At 49.6% G+C, this 16,016-nt stretch overlaps 4 protein-coding genes across 4 annotated transcripts; all 4 read left to right on the top strand.

Moving 5' to 3' along the window:
* Nucleotides 1-6: 6 nt before the first annotated feature.
* On the top strand, nt 7-903 carry Z518_10207 (uncharacterized protein; the record flags this gene model as incomplete). Its single annotated transcript, XM_013412823.1, has 1 exon — nt 7-903. The coding sequence occupies one exon, from the start codon at nt 7-9 to the stop codon at nt 901-903; it is 897 nt and encodes a 298-aa protein (XP_013268277.1).
* Nucleotides 904-1,220: 317 nt separating this feature from the next.
* On the top strand, nt 1,221-1,676 carry Z518_10206 (uncharacterized protein; the record flags this gene model as incomplete). Its single annotated transcript, XM_013412822.1, has 1 exon — nt 1,221-1,676. The coding sequence occupies one exon, from the start codon at nt 1,221-1,223 to the stop codon at nt 1,674-1,676; it is 456 nt and encodes a 151-aa protein (XP_013268276.1).
* Nucleotides 1,677-8,889: 7,213 nt separating this feature from the next.
* Z518_10205 (uncharacterized protein) lies at nt 8,890-12,320 on the top strand (the record flags this gene model as incomplete). The annotated part of the gene is made up of 2 exons (XM_013412821.1): nt 8,890-8,985; nt 9,036-12,320. 2 exons carry the CDS (start codon nt 8,890-8,892, stop codon nt 12,318-12,320), a joined length of 3,381 nt encoding a protein of 1,126 aa, XP_013268275.1.
* Nucleotides 12,321-13,323: 1,003 nt separating this feature from the next.
* Nucleotides 13,324-14,853, top strand: Z518_10204 (ATP-dependent RNA helicase dhh1; the record flags this gene model as incomplete). The annotated part of the gene is made up of 1 exon (XM_013412820.1): nt 13,324-14,853. One exon carries the CDS (start codon nt 13,324-13,326, stop codon nt 14,851-14,853), a length of 1,530 nt encoding a protein of 509 aa, XP_013268274.1.
* Between the last annotated feature and the right edge of the window lie 1,163 nt (nt 14,854-16,016).

Here is a 16,016-nt window from a genome sequence, read left to right as displayed (position 1 = left end):
GTTCAGATGGAATGCAAAGTTGAAATCCCATTCAGAAAGGACTCGAAGAGCCTACCTGCTCCCTTACCATGCGAAGATCAGATTCGCGATTGCGCAAACATCATTCACGGGAATGAACCTTCCGCAGATCAGAAGGTGGCTGTGATCGGTCCGTATGCGATAAAATATGGGAAGTACTTAAGTCAGCTAGAGGGAGAAAATCTACTTTTCCTCGAGAGATTTGCCCCTCGTATCCCTGCTCCGAAGCTCTATGCGATGTGGCGTGGAGACGGTGCTAACTCCGATCTTTTCATGGTTATGGACCTCGTACCTGGTATACCACTTAACGAATTATGGCCAACACTAGGAGATTCAGACAAAACCCAAATTGTCAACAAACTGCGAGATATTTTTGAATCACTTCACTCTTTGCCATCACCAGGATTCTTTGGTAGTATCCATCGAGGGCCGATCCCTTATCATTTATTTTGGGACGCAAATGACGACCCAGCGATTACTGGCCCGTTTAATCATGGACGTGAGATGATCCTTGGCCTGGCGAAAAGATCGCGAGCGAATTCAGCGTTAAATGGAAAGTATCCACACTTGGCGGAATTCTTCGAGAGACATATAGCCCCAGCGCTTGATGATCATTCACCTACCTTCTGCCATTCAGATGTGCAGCAAAAGAACATCATTGTCGACATAACACAAGAAGATACGATGCAGGGCAAGGCTTTTCGAATAACGATTATTGACTGGGAAATTGCTGGTTGGTATCCCAGCTACTGGGAGTATGCTGCTGCATTTTTGAGCTTCCGATGGGACGAAGATGACTGGCCAAACAGGTCAGAGGCCTTCATTCCTGTACGCGCCGCGGAGGCAGCCATGCTGAGGCTGATCCATCAAGATCTATGGTTTTGAAGCGCTGTGTTTCAGGGATGCAACTCACAGACAGCACAATATCAGACGTCTGACAGAGCTTCACGCACCCTGGCTGAGACTCTTGCGAGACAGAACTCTGTTAGCGCGCGACTACTCACATTCTACCCCCTGCCTCAAATGGCCAGGAATGCAATAGACTAAGCGCCAACAAAGATGCGAGAAATCCTTAATCTCATTGCCTGGCGCTTATCATAATCTATATGATGGCCACGTCGAGCTGTCGACGCTCATATTGTTCTCACTACACATCAATCCTGCACAACATCTAGTGGCCAACAGTCAAAAGATAACAGAAAATGGTTTTCGAAGTCTACAAAGTTAGATACAAGCTTGCCATGGCCGATCCCGACATGCCAAGCCCACGATACCACACCGTCCTCTTCGTTCGAACAAAACCCAATGGTGATGGCATTATCCATCACGTTACCGGAGACCTCGTTTCGGGCATGCAGTACCAGTCTAAATCAGGCAAACGACCTGAAGACTCCCAGACCTTCCATAACAAAGAGCTACTTGGTGTGGTGGAGACAACCAATTATCCCGGTGTATTTGATCAAACGTGCCGACAGCAGCCTCCACCACCGAGGCAGAAGAAGTTCAATCCGGCTACCCACAGAACGGAGCAGATGAAGCCAGATGGATCATTTTACAAACAAGGTGAAATGAAACCTCCAATGGTCAAGTGTACGGAATGGACAGAAAGACAGGCGATTCCCGCCCTGTTGCGACATGGTGTTATCAAGCAGCGTTGAAAACGAATTGTTGCAAGGATAGGGTATTCGAGAGAAATGTTGACTGACTGTCCGCACATTGCTGGATTCATTTTGTTAAACGAAGTATGTATCGATGGTCCAGACCATCATCACCATGAACCTCATCGTTGCGAATGCGAATGACCAGGAGACTTTACGGGTTCATCAGTCAACGATCGGAATTCTCCAAAGGAGAATTACATACCCAATTCCTCGATCCAGATTCCAATGTTAAAATATTACTTGCAACCGATGCTGTTGGGATTGGAATGGACTTTCCTAACGTGATTGTCTGTATTCAATGGGATCTTGAGGATAATATCGACACCTTAATGCAACGTCTTGGTCGAGCTGGTCGAGATTCAAGGGCTGAGGCACATTTCGCCTGGTTTCTGCCGACCACTCAACTTTCCATTAATAGTCGCTCTACAGATTCATCGACTGAGAAGCGATCCACAACACAACGAATAAAGCCTACTCAAAAGATCACTCCTGAGATTCGCAACCTTCTGAATATTCATCAATGTTTTCGTCAGTCACTATGGGCATCATTCGAGGCTGGGGGAATTAAGTACAGACCTCAGGAAAGTCGCTGCTGTATGTTCTGTCATCCACATTGTCGAATGAGGATATATACTGCGAAAGAGGAACCAACTCCCGAAGGAGATCAACAGACAGAAAGATGGAAGGAGCAACCATATATGTCTTTCCCCCACCTCGCGTTCATACGCCGATAAGGTATGAGGTTCAGAAAGCGCTGGTTTTATGGGCCGAGGAGACAAGTAAGAATATTCTTCATACTATTCCTGGTGCCAGAGTAAGTGGGTTTGAGGTAATAATGCCGAAGGATATTATTAAGAGAATCAGTTCTGTGGGGTATTATATCGAGAACGTCACTCTTCTTCGAGCTGTTATTCCTGAGTGGACCTGGTGTGAGAAGTATGGTAGTGACATTGTTCAGGTGATTCAGGATAGAGCGTGATGGAGGAATTTACATCAAGCAGATCAGAAAAGGGACTTTCTGAGAAGCAAGGGACTAATAGCGCCATCGAACCAGAATCGAGCTTCAACATCAAAATCTACTGCCAGTCAGCAAGGTGGCAGTACTCGTCCGGTTGGGCGACCAAAAAAGGATATTACAACTCTGTCAACAGCTCGACCGACTACCATAAACACCCCTTCACGATTGCGAATATCACAGACGATTGGCATTGAGACAGAATCATCAGAGTTAAGTTCGATATCCGCGTCTCAAGAACCGTTGGCTGTACTGGGAACACGTTCAGCCTTGGCGCAATTAAACGATTCAGCGATGTTGACTCAACCCTCTGTGCTGGCAGAGGAGACTCAGCCATCAAGTCCTCAGGGTGATTCCAGGATTCTCACACAGCCAGCTAAAACAAAACGAAAGAGAGCCTACGTCACAAATGAAAAGTTAGAGTCGGCGGCGGCAGTGGTGCAATTCAAGAAGAAGAAACGGCCAGTCTTAGAGTCTCTGAACCTTAATACTGTCGCCAATGAAGCAATGATTAAAAGAGGAGGTGAAAAGAGGGCCATCAAACCCACCGCGCACTCAACATTGACAGCTGCTATGTTCAAGTAGTTTACCTGGACGGCCCACCCACCGGGAGCCATTTCACAGATCCAAATATACTGGATCTGTGAAATGGATTATAGCTCGCGCGATTTTCCATCTATATCGCTATACTGGCGATATAGGACTTGTGGCGAAAATACCGAAAGGGCCCCCTCCTAAGGTCCATCTCTGACGAAACTCATAGATGGGGCGCCGCAGCCAGTGAAAGCTTCAGCCACACAAGTTCAACTGTAGAAGAGAGTTTGAATCAGTGACCCTCCCAACGGTATGAACAAGACGACATCATCAACAATCACTGGCTGGAGCATTACGTTTACCCATCTAGGGCACCTAGAAAGCTAGGCCGGACAACCCTCTTACCTTACCTATGATCGAACACTAGTAAGGCCCCTCAATTCTATCGGTTCGACTGCAAGCCGAGTGTTTTACCACTCGGTTACGTCCTTGATAGGTCAACCACGATTTGGTGTCAATTTTGAAGCAGTTTCTGGCGGAATAAAATATAAACTTGAATTTTTTATTTTTTTAATTTTGGAATCGCCCGGTTAGGGCTTGGCGTTGTGCGGCGACGCCAAGAGTGGCGAGCCGGCCAATCACGTAACTATTTTCCGGGATCACGTGCTGACCCCCGCGGGGGCGCCCTCCCAACTCGACGTGATCCATGGATTGGATCCGATGAAATCCCCCCCCTCGTCGCCCATCGGATTAACCATTTTCCGGGATCACGTGCTCCTCCCGGGCGCCCATCGGATCCAGTCTAGAGATCGCTCAACCCCCAACGGATTAACCTTTTTCCGTGATCACGTGCCCAACCCCCCAGGGGGGCACCCTCCCAACTCGATGTGATCCATGGATTGGATCCGATGAAATCCTCGCCCATCGGATCCAGTCTATGGACCGCCCGACCTTCAACGGATTAACAATTTTCCGGGATCACGTGCCCTGGGGGCCTATGTGCTGTGATAATTGGGGCTTCAATTATCAAACGATATAAGTGGCTACAGTGGCTTGGCTCGATGAATTCGAGTCATGCCAGCACTTTTTGGCACGTGATACTGCATCTGTAGCCCAGGAAATCACAGTGCCGGGGGGGGGGCACCCTACTCGATATCCTCGATATCGAGATAATCCACGCATCGGATCCAGTCTATGGACCACCTCAGACAAGCTCTACTAGTCACACTCGAGATGGTTCGTAACCGAGCGTTAACGGACGAGCCTCGATGTCGACGTGGTCCATGGATTAGATCCGATGGGTCGTGGTATTTCATCGGATCCAATCTGTGGACCACCTAAGACGAGCTCTTACTGATCACACTCGAGATGGCTCGTAGGCGGACGACGAGCTCCCACCTCCACGTGGTGTCCGCTGGGAACTCTCAGAGAAATAGTCGAGCTGTCTCTGAGTGCCAGGAGGAGCTCAACGACGCGGTGATCCTCTCATGAACGACGCGTCGAAGTCCCGAAAATCACCCTCTGCACCTCACGAAACACCTAACATTACAGTCCCAGTACGCGGGAAGGGAGTGGCGCCCCTTTCATGTACGCCCACGATGGAGAACGGATTCGGGTCCTCCGTTTTCCTGCCCGACCGCAGTTTACGGTGTCAGAGTGTGAAGAATACGCGACGAAGAGGCGGAGTCAATAAGAGACACATAATCAACACGACATTACTGCGACCACCCACAGCACAGAACATATCTTCAAGTACATCCATCTCCTCCATCAACGACGCGTCGACACGTCGAAAATTACCCTCCAAGCCTCACGAAACACCCAACATCACAGCCCCCAGTACGCGGGAAGAGGGTGGCGCCTCTTTCATGTACGCCCATAGACGGAAGATGGATCTCGGTACTCTGTCTTCCTGCCCGACCACAGTTTACGGCATCGGAGATTGAAAAGTACACTGCGAAGAGGCGGAGTTGAAGGGAAAGAGATGGTCCACCACACAGAACAATCACACCAGACAGAGACGAACACACACTTCAGGAAATCACCATATCGAATCACGCTATTACTACCAACACCACTTATAGCTCAGAACAGATCTTCAAGACACGTTACATACTGCCACTTGCACAGCTGGCCGACATCTCGGCACCCCATCAATGCGAAGGACGCAGTGGCGACGCGTCCGGTCGCTGATGGTGTCTCGATTGTCGAGAGTAAGCATTGACCGGGAAACATCAACGAGCACGTCTCAAACACTTCAAGTACTTCCACCACGGTCACATCGGCACTTCATGCAGCGCGTCCCAAACAAGCGACTATTGCACAGGGCAGCCAACCGCTCAGGCAGCTCAGCGATAGACGTACAAACAGACAGAACAAAGAACTAGACGGGGACCGTGGATTAAGTCCAGGCGGTCACGTCCACGACACCGCAATACACCGGCGCAGACGAGTGAATTTGGTTACACAGAAGCAGAGGAGGGCCGGGAAGGGCCTGACAAGTACATAGATACAGAACTACCATAAGGACGATGAATAGAGGTGCGACTACGTGGAGCAGAAGGGGGAAGCAGTCTGACCAGGACGGCTTGACAACTGGAAGCAAGACGGGGAAAGCACCTGTATTTATAGTCGAACTGCTGCATAGCTGCCATTAGGGCGGCTGGGACAGTCTATGAATAGAAGAAGAAGAAGAAGAAGAAGACTGGATCCGATGGGTGACGGGGGAATTTATCGGATCTAATGCGTGGATCATATCAAGTATGATCAATCGAGCCTGTCAGGGTGGTCCACAGACTGGATCCGATGGTCGAAGGGGGGATTTTATCGGATTCAATCCATGGACCATATCGATATCGAATGGAAGGCTGCCGCCCCCCCAACCCGGGGTTGAGGGGAGCACATGGTTCCGGAAAATGGCTAATCCGTTAAGGGTTGGGTGCTCCATAGACTGGATCCGATGGGCGACGAGGGGGATTTCATCGAATTTAATCCATGAACCACGTCGAGTAGAAGGCACCCCCGAGGGGCACATGGTCCTCGGATTGGGTCCGATGACGGAAGATATTTAATCCGTCGAGGGTTGGGTGGTCCGTAGACTGGATCCGATGGGCGACGACTTCGGAAAAAGGTTAATCCGTGAAAAAGGGGGATTTCATCGGATCCAATCCACGGATCACGTCGAGTTAGAAGGGTGCCCCCCCGGGGGCACGTAATCCCGGAAAATAGTTGATCCGAGAGACCCCGGGGGGCGAAGGGCACATGGTCCACAGACTGGATCCGATGGCGAGACGAGACGAGCTACGGTTTTAACCGAGCTCGTCTAGTCTCGCTCAGTCGAAGCCTAGGTGCGAGGAACGACAACGAATGTGGGCAGGCAAAACTCCATGCGTCGACATCAAGCGTATTCTCTGTAGCTCGTCAATGGCAGTCCAATCAGCAAAGATGATGTTAAGGACGGGACTTCTAGAGCAATTCCGAGCAGTCCCATCCACAGTACTTCAATATTCGTAAGCGTAGACGAGTGAATATTGTCAGACAGAAGTCGAGGAGGGCCAGGAAAGGCCTAACAAGAGCATAGACACAGGACAACTATGAAGGCTATTAGTAGAGGTGAAACCAATATCAGAGCAGAAGGAGGAGGCGGTCGTAACAGGACAGCTCGATTTCCGGAAGCAAGATGGGGGAAACACCTGTATTTATAGTCGAACTGCTGCATAGCTGCCTGATGGCGGCTGGGACAGTCTATGAATAGAAAAAGAAGAAGAAGACTGGACTTGTCCTGAGCTGCCTACTCCTGCTAGGACAAAATCTCGAGGAGAGTTTGCTGGGGAAGCCGGTCACCAGAGTACTCTTGAACCCACTTCGTTTGTTTTTGTGATGTTGCTTTTCTCGCAGCTACACAATATTGTTGTGACTTTCTTCTCATACCCAGAACCCAAGGTGTGAGGGTTCTAGGGCGAGGATTCAATCAACGTATTCCAGCTAACATCTAGTTCTAGGCACAAGACGTACAGGCGTTTTATACACACTCAAAAAATATTTGGGCCCACATTTTTGGCCCACAGTGGCTTAAAACTAGGCTATATAGAGTCAAGCATAGCTTCTTCTCATTGCCAATCAACAGGCAGTATGCTCTGATCACATGCATGGCTTTACGGTACATAACAGATCGGGAACGGCCGAGGACAAAGCCGAGTACGGTGGAGTGTAAGTGATCGGTGACGTGCGAGCCATAACTCAACTTGGCTCTCGACTGTTACCGCCTTATCCCCTGCACAGGCGGACAACCTGGTAAAATTCCTTAGTATGGGATCTTCAAATTCTGAAGGTACAATCACTCAACCACCCTGACTGTTGTAATGGTTATTATAATGATTGACCTTCCGAGATCATGCTTTTCCTATGCTCCTATGTGTGTCGCGGACTTGGTCCAAAGCCTCTAGAACGCCACCTCAGGCACCGTTAAGCCATATAGGTAATCCCAGGCAGCCACTGGATTAGTGCTAGTGCAGCCTCGTCCCGGTGCTCTCCTTGCATGTATATAGCACTGTTCTCGCCCGCAAGACTCTCCCTTCTGGCTCTCTCGCTTAGTCTTCTCCTATAGTGCAATCCATAGAGCTTTGGAGCATCCTCCATACCGCCTCCGTGCCGTGCCGTCACAATGTGAGCCTAAGGAGCCAGCGCCAAGCCTTCTCGGAACCCGACGCAAGTCCGTTATTATTGGTAGACCAGCGAGTTGCAGAACTCTTCCTCCACGTGTAACCCTGCGATCATTACCCTGGTGTCACGTGCTCCGCTGTATTCATTTCAAGGACCAGAGATCTATGCCTTTGTCAGCACTGCCTCCTCTGATTACGTGCTTGCTTCTGACAGGATGGCTTGGCGGTTTGGACTTGCGATATCACCTCTCTGCGCGTTTGCTATGAAGCTCCTAGCTGGTAATTTGAATGGAATCCGCAGCTTTATATTGCCATTGTCGAGCAATTGGTTCCTTGTAGAACTTCGTACCCAAAGCTTAATATTTTTTGGCTTTTTAAATTCAAGAGAGAATTCGCCATCCGCGGAGGTCGCTTTTTCACTCGTTGGTAGAGGAATGAAGATTTCGCTGCCGTTCCTTCTTAGCCTGTAAGCCCGACAGCAATTAGCAGCAGCATCGTTACTGTCCTCGAACTTCAACTTCAAGACGATACTTTCACGCCTAAACAAGCGTTTTTGACGAGTTATCTCAAACTCGACCGTCGGTCCGGATTCCATTTTTATAGCAAGTGCTTGTGCGCTTGTGGTCTTGTACTCTGTGCCGTTTACATGTATATTTATTCGTAATTTTGCGTTTCTGGAAAGAAAATGCCTTTCTTATATAATCGACGCCAGGGGGTCAGTATCAGAACCCGCCATGTACGTCGCGATAGTTCATTAGGCCGGAAAGGGTTCGGGTTTGCCGAGAGTCTGCGTGCATCAGCGCACGTTCCAGGGGCAGACAGAACAGAGAGGACCGCTCCCCGCAACTGATAAGCCACGTCACTACTTTACATAAGTAACGCGACTGAAACGCGCTTGCAGTCGGTTACACGGTAACGGATTAATTCAGGCTCCAACTGTCCTTCACAACCTTGCCCGTTGTACTTTATTGACGGCAGTATCCTCGAGTGCAACGCCATCATGGCGCCACCAAAGCGATCGGCCCCGTCTGATGTCGATGACGACTCTGATATTGATCTAGGTCAGGGGAGCCGAACGTCTTCTCACAGCTCATCCGTAAGGCGTCAACACGGTGAGAATTCCACGCAGTGCTAACAAGACTGCAGAATAAAAGAAGACGAACGAGTGACGAATCTTCGATTCATCACAATATCTCCAGTGATTCAGATGACGGCGACAATGCGAGCACTCCACCCTCCGAATATGATTCCGACGAAGATGACGAAGCGGCCTTCCTTGCGGCTACCCAGGCTGCTGAAGCCAGAAAACGAGCCAGCAGAAATGAGAACAATGAGCCTGCGCTGTATGGCATCTTAGAGGCTGTCGAATTGAAGAATTTCATGTGTCATGAGGATGCAGATTACAAACTGGGTCCATTGATCAATTTCATATGCGGCAAGAACGGCAGTGGCAAGAGCGCCATCCTTACTGCTATTGTTTTGTGTCTTGGAGGGAAAGCATCCGCCACAAATCGAGGAGCACGCCTGCAAAATTTCATAAAGGAAGGCAAAGACCATGCGACCATTATTTGCAAAATCAAGAATCAAGGCGAAGCCGCGTACATGCCCGACTTATATGGCAAATCTATCCAGGTTGAACGCCATTTTTCTCGCGCTGGTAGTAGCGGCTTTAAGCTCAAATCGGAGAAAGGGCGAGTCATTTCGACGAGAAAGTCTGATCTGGAAGAAATTTGTGATCACATGGTTCTTCAAATTGATAATCCGATGACCGTACTCTCCCAGGATCAGGCTCGACAATTCATTGCGAGTTCTAGCCCCAAAGAGAAATACAAACTGTTTATGAAGGGTGTGCAACTCGAACAGCTGGACCAAGACTACAGGATCATTGAAGAGCAAATGGAAAACATCCACGCCAAAATCAACTCCAAGGAGCCAGACCTCGATGACCTGAAGAAGAAGCACGAAAGTGCAAAGAACAAGCTGGAACTGTCCCAGAAGTATGACAGCATGCTCGATAAACTTCGCGACTATCGACGGCAACTCGCGTGGGCCCAAGTTGCGACTCAAGAGGCCATTCGAGACGATTATGCCCGGGAAATCCAAGAGGCAGATGCGAAGATAGCAGATGCGGAGGTTCAAGTTGTCCACCTCGATCACCGATTTCAGGAGTCAGACAGACTTAATTCCGCGGCTATTGACGCTTTTCAGGACGCACAAGCAAATGTCCAACGGATTCAAGCTGAGAAAAATGAGTGGAAGGAGCAACATGCCGGCATCAAAAAGGATGTGTTGGATGCTCAGGCTGAGCAACGCACCATCCGCACCGCATTGAAAGATGCTGATAAGTCAATTCAAGCCAAGAAGGAAGCTATCGTCCAAGAAGAACAGAGACTAGCCGAGCGCGATGGAGGCGGTGCCGCAAGACGTATCGGTGCTCTTCACGACGCTAAAGAAGTTTTGAATCAGGCCAAAGTGGATGAGCAGGAACATAATCGCCAAAAGGAAAATGTGCTCGAGGATATTGCGAGGACGAAAAATCTCCAAGACAAAGCGGATGGGGCAAGAATTGCTCAGGAACAGAGAGTCAAACAACATGAACAGAACCTCAGCCAGTTGATACGAAACCGCAACTCACAGGACTTGGCTTACCACCCCCATATGCCATCTCTCCTCAAAGCCCTGAGTCAGGAAACAGGCTTTCACAGCCGACCCATTGGCCCTCTTGGAAAACATCTGAAGCTACTCAAGCCCGAATGGTCTTCGATTCTGGAAAAATCCTTCGGCAATACACTGAACTCATTCATTGTGACCAGCAAGAGAGACGAGAATCTTCTGAGCAACATTATGCGGCGAACAAATTGCCCAGTACCGGTGTTTATTGTCAACAGTCAGCCGATCGACATCGAGTCAAATACACCGGACCCCCAGTTTGACACCGTCTTAAGTGTCTTGGAGATTGACAATGAAGCGGTAAAGAAACAACTCGTGATCTCCCATGCGATTGAGCAGAGCATCCTGATCCCCGACATGACGGTGGCTTCAGACACCCTCTACTCGGGCGGACCGCCATTACGAAATGTCAAGAGATGCTACTGCTTCAGCCCGTCGAGTCGGCTGAGGGGGGCTGTATTGTCTTATCGACATGGCCAAGCTGCGCAAGATCCCGTCCACGATTTCCAGGGCAGCCCCAGAATGAAGACCAACATTGACGAGTCAATCCGCCGGCAGGAAGAAGCAGTTACAGACGCAAAGGCTCAGCTACGTCGGACCGAAGAGGAATTCCGCCGCGCTCGCGACCGACATGAGAAGGCCAATCAGACTCTGGTCCGTCACACCCGAGATTCAAGAGAATTGCGAATTGCGGTCCAACAAGCCGAGGACGAGGTGGACCGTCTGAATGACGCCATCAACGAGGACAATGTCGAGGGAGGAAACCTTGAAGTCTTGCGCCAATCGTTGGAGGAGGCGGAAGAGCAAAAATCCGTGCACGAGAACTCTTACCAAGACTCGGTGAACGCGTTCGATGCCCTCAAGGAAAAACTTCGGGAAGTGACTCGACGGTTAACGGAACTGGATGAACGCATCGCCGAGGCCCAGGCAGCGGCCGACAAGGCCCAAGCAGCGGCACAGAAAGCCGGGAAGAAACGAGCCCACGACTTGGGAGAAAAGAATGCCGCGATTGCTCGAATTGACGACGCCAAAGGCGACCGGGGCTCACTGGAACGCAAGATGAATGAGATGACCGAAAAGGTCGCGACATTTGTTGAACAAGCACGCCAGGTCTCCGAGCGGGTCAACATTCCTCCTGGAGAAACCTATGAAAGCCTGGAAAAGAAGTATCAGAGACTCATGAAAGATTATCACCGATATCATGATCGGATTGGCGACCGGGAGCAGATCGCCGTAGAAGCGGCACGATGGTCGAAAGCATACGAGAATGCCAAGCAGGAAATGCAGGGTTTAGAAAACTTGCAAAACCAGCTCATTGAGACCATGGTACAGCGAAGATACCGATGGAAAAAGTTTCGACATCACATTTCGCAGAGTTCGAAGGCCACATTCATGTACATGCTCAGTGAGAGAAATTTTCGCGGACGACTCATTCTGGATCACCACAACAAGTCGATGGAAATTAAAGTGGAGCCAGACATTACGAGGCGTGATGGATCAGGACGAAGTGCGCGAACTTTGTCAGGTGGGGAGAAGTCATTTTCTCAGATTTGTTTGTTGCTCGCCATTTGGGACGCGATGGGGGCGCCGGTACGATGTCTGGACGAATTCGATGTATTTATGGATGCCGTCAACCGATCCATCAGTGTCAATTTATTGATCGAGGGAGCACGGCAGAGCATTGGTCGCCAATTCATTCTCATCAGTCCTGGCAACAAAACTGATATCAAGAAGGCCCCAGATGTCACCGCCATTGAGTAAGTCCAGATGGATTTGCCTTGATGAATATATTAGAGCTAACATGAAATAGAGTTGACCCACCGGAGAGAGGTCAAGCCAGGCTTGTGCTTGCTTCCGCATCATCATCATGATGGTTGTTTTTGTCTTGGTTGTCCATCGCAGATGGATGAGGGTGGAAATGATCATTGAAGGAATGGACCACAGCGCCTGTTGGTTGGTGCGGAAATGACTACTGACGAGGAGATGTGACATGCTGTTATAATATAGATGGACGAGCCATTATGATTGTCATCTCTTCAATGGGAACCCTCTTCTCCCATTTTCTCCGGCTCTTTGCTGTCCGAAGTATTGACGAAGCTGGGTATATCCATCGACCATGCTGTAGGAGAACTCCGGAGGCAGGGCTTTCTGGTCTTACGGTAGACGGAAGCTGGCTCGGATTCAACCAAACATACCGTCCGGAGACTAATGGGTGTATGAATCGAGATAAAATTCGTTTTTGTTCGAAAGCATGCGGCGAGAAGCGACCCAAAGCGGAAAAGGATATGGTTTGGTCTTGGCATTGCGCCCCCCTGCGATATGCCCGGTGATCGGACGGGGGGCGGCTTCACGGCTTCGCCGCACTGGGCTTGAAAACACTTCTGCAACTTCCCACTTTGAGCTACACCTCTCGAGTAACAGCCTCACACTCACCTCCCACTCTAAACTGTAACGATCAAAAAGATTCGGGCCTCTCAAAATTCTCTCCATACATTGACCCCGTTCGCTGAGACACTAGCCCCTACGACGACCGCACAGAAAAGAACAATACCCACGACGTTTCTGGTTGAGCCTCGATACCCTCCAGGTTCCCTAGGATCTTTTTGCTCCTTTTCACTCAGAACTCGGCATCGACCCCCATATCTCGACTTAAGGCTCTTTCGGGCACCTCAAAACCTTCTGCCCAACAATAACGTCCCTCTTCCTGCGCTTCCTCCTTCCTGCACCGATACCCGCCAGCAACCAACATCCAAAGTGCTCCAAAATGACCGACGCATTAGCAGCGCAGTTGAATAAAGCTTCCTTAAACGATGGCGCAGATGACTCAAATTGGAAACAGGCCCTCAAAATCCCCACCAAAGATACCCGACAACAAACAGAAGACGTCCTTGCCACCAAAGGCCTCGAATTTGAAGATTTTTACATCAAGCGTGAACTCATGATGGGCATTTTTGAAGCCGGTTTCGAGAAACCCTCGCCCATCCAGGAAGAGACGATTCCTGTTGCCCTCACCGGCCGAGACATCCTGGCACGAGCGAAGAATGGAACCGGCAAGACCGCAGCGTTTGTTATTCCCACCCTCGAACGAATCAACCCCAAGAATCCAAAGACCCAAGCCCTCATCCTGGTCCCCACTCGGGAACTGGCATTGCAAACATCACAAGTCTGCAAGACACTAGGCAAACACTTAGGCATCAACGTCATGGTCACCACCGGCGGCACCGGCCTCAAAGACGACATCATCAGGTTAGGAGAGACAGTACACATCATTGTTGGCACACCAGGAAGAATTGCCGACCTGGCGGGCAAAGGGGTGGCCGACTTGTCCGAGTGCCCCATATTTGTCATGGACGAAGCAGACAAGCTTTTGTCTCCGGAATTTACTGATGTTATCGAACAACTTCTGTCGTTCCATCCCAAGGATCGACAAGTCATGCTTTTCAGCGCGACCTTCCCTATGATTGTCAAATCGTTCAAAGACAAGCATATGCGCAATCCTTACGAAATCAACCTCATGGACGAGCTGACCCTCCGTGGTATCACACAGTATTACGCATTTGTCGAAGAGAAACAGAAGGTTCATTGCTTGAACACCCTCTTTTCCAAACTACAAATCAATCAGTCTATCATCTTCTGCAATTCGACCAACCGCGTTGAGCTGCTGGCGAAGAAAATCACCGAGCTTGGGTACTCCTGTTTCTATTCTCACGCCAAGATGCTCCAGCAGAATCGCAACAAGGTCTTCCACGACTTCCGTGCGGGCGTCTGCCGAAATCTGGTGTGTTCGGATCTTCTTACTCGTGGTATCGATATTCAGGCTGTCAACGTGGTCATCAATTTTGATTTCCCCAAGAATGCCGAAACATATCTTCATCGCATTGGTCGTTCTGGTCGATTTGGCCATCTTGGCCTGGCCATCAATTTGATCGGCTGGGATGACCGTTTCAATCTGTACAAGATTGAGCAAGAGCTGGGGACCGAGATTCAACCCATTCCACCATCCATTGATAAGAGTCTCTATGTGTACGACAGCCCGGAAAACATTCCTCGATCAATGCCTCCTCCAGCCCAGGTTGCCAAACCCAACCCTGCGAACGCTGCTGCCAATGCGAATGCGGCGACCGCCAATGGGCAATACCAAGGCCGGAGACCACAGAATCAATCCAATGGATATGGACAACAATACAATTCAGGCCGTGGTGGATATCGCGGTCGTGGCCGCGGTCAAGGCGCTCGAGGACGTGGTGGCCATCCCCATCAGGCAGCAGCACCAGTCAGTCAAACCGCTCAGTAGTTTCTTGAGAGATGGGTTTTGATCTAGCAATTGTTTTTCTTATTTCTCTTTTGTTGTGGGCTTTTTTTTTCCTGCAATGCTCACGAAGGTCTATGACACGCGACATGTGCAAGCTCGGAGTTCGATCATGGCTAATCTGATTTGCTTATTGTCGGATCTGTACAACAGTGTCGTACAGTTTCTATTTTCTTTGGGTTGGGAGCTGTCTGGACGGACGGACGGACAGATGATGGACATCGCCGAACCAAGTTGGTCGGCATTTACGGCTTATTGCTCTGTATGTCTTAAAAAGAGTCATGTTCTGACGAGCATGGCAGACAAGGCGGCGCAAGATTCCAAGATCGAGCAGACCTCCGCAGGTTTGGAGGGTCTGTATGGCGTTGCGTGGGTATTTGCTTTCTTTCAACAGACCTATTGTCTTTCTAGACGGGTCCCGACTCCCACAACGAAAACCCCCATCACATCAAGATATGATGAATTCGGTCTACACTCACAAACGATAGTCATCCAGTTTTACCCACAACTCTTGGTGGATCCCGTCGACTACTGGAACTCCTTCTGGCCCAAATTACCACGCTCACACCGAAATGCGATACCTTATTTATAATCATCAACATTCCCCTTCGCATCTCCTCCTCGTCGTTGACACACGACGCATCTTATCCTTCGGCAAGCACGACGTCACCCAGAGGCTACGTTTTATCTGGGGCCCGACGCCAAATCCCTCGAACAATGTCAAACATCTGTCATTCATTCCATTCCGCAATCTCTCTCTCATGAAGCGGAAGCGATCTTCGAAATGGATGCTAGCAGAAGCGTCTCCAAATCAAAATGTAGAAAAATCACAAAAAAAGAATAGGAGGAAAGCCAATGTCCAGAAACCAGACACATAGTGTGATAGCGGAGTTCTGCTATGGTCAACAAACCCCAAGGGTTGATGCAAACAGGACTGTAGTCAATTGGCATGTCCGAGAACTGAACAAGAAAAAGATATGCCGAACCTGACGCATACACAATCAAAGAAGACAGATCGAATCGGTGGTTGAGGGCTAGACAAGTGAAGAAAAGACCAGATGGATACTCTCTGACTTGGGTATCTAGATCTGAAAATGAAAACACACCTTTCCTCTGATCCTTTCCTTCCGCAACGATGTAGTATACAT

The sequence above is a fragment of the Rhinocladiella mackenziei genome, assembly GCF_000835555.1.
Source record: "Rhinocladiella mackenziei CBS 650.93 unplaced genomic scaffold supercont1.8, whole genome shotgun sequence".
Taxonomy (NCBI): Eukaryota; Fungi; Ascomycota; class Eurotiomycetes; order Chaetothyriales; family Herpotrichiellaceae; genus Rhinocladiella; species Rhinocladiella mackenziei.
The sequence above is the reverse complement of the archived record's forward strand: the minus strand, read 5'-3'. Positions and strand labels throughout refer to the sequence as shown.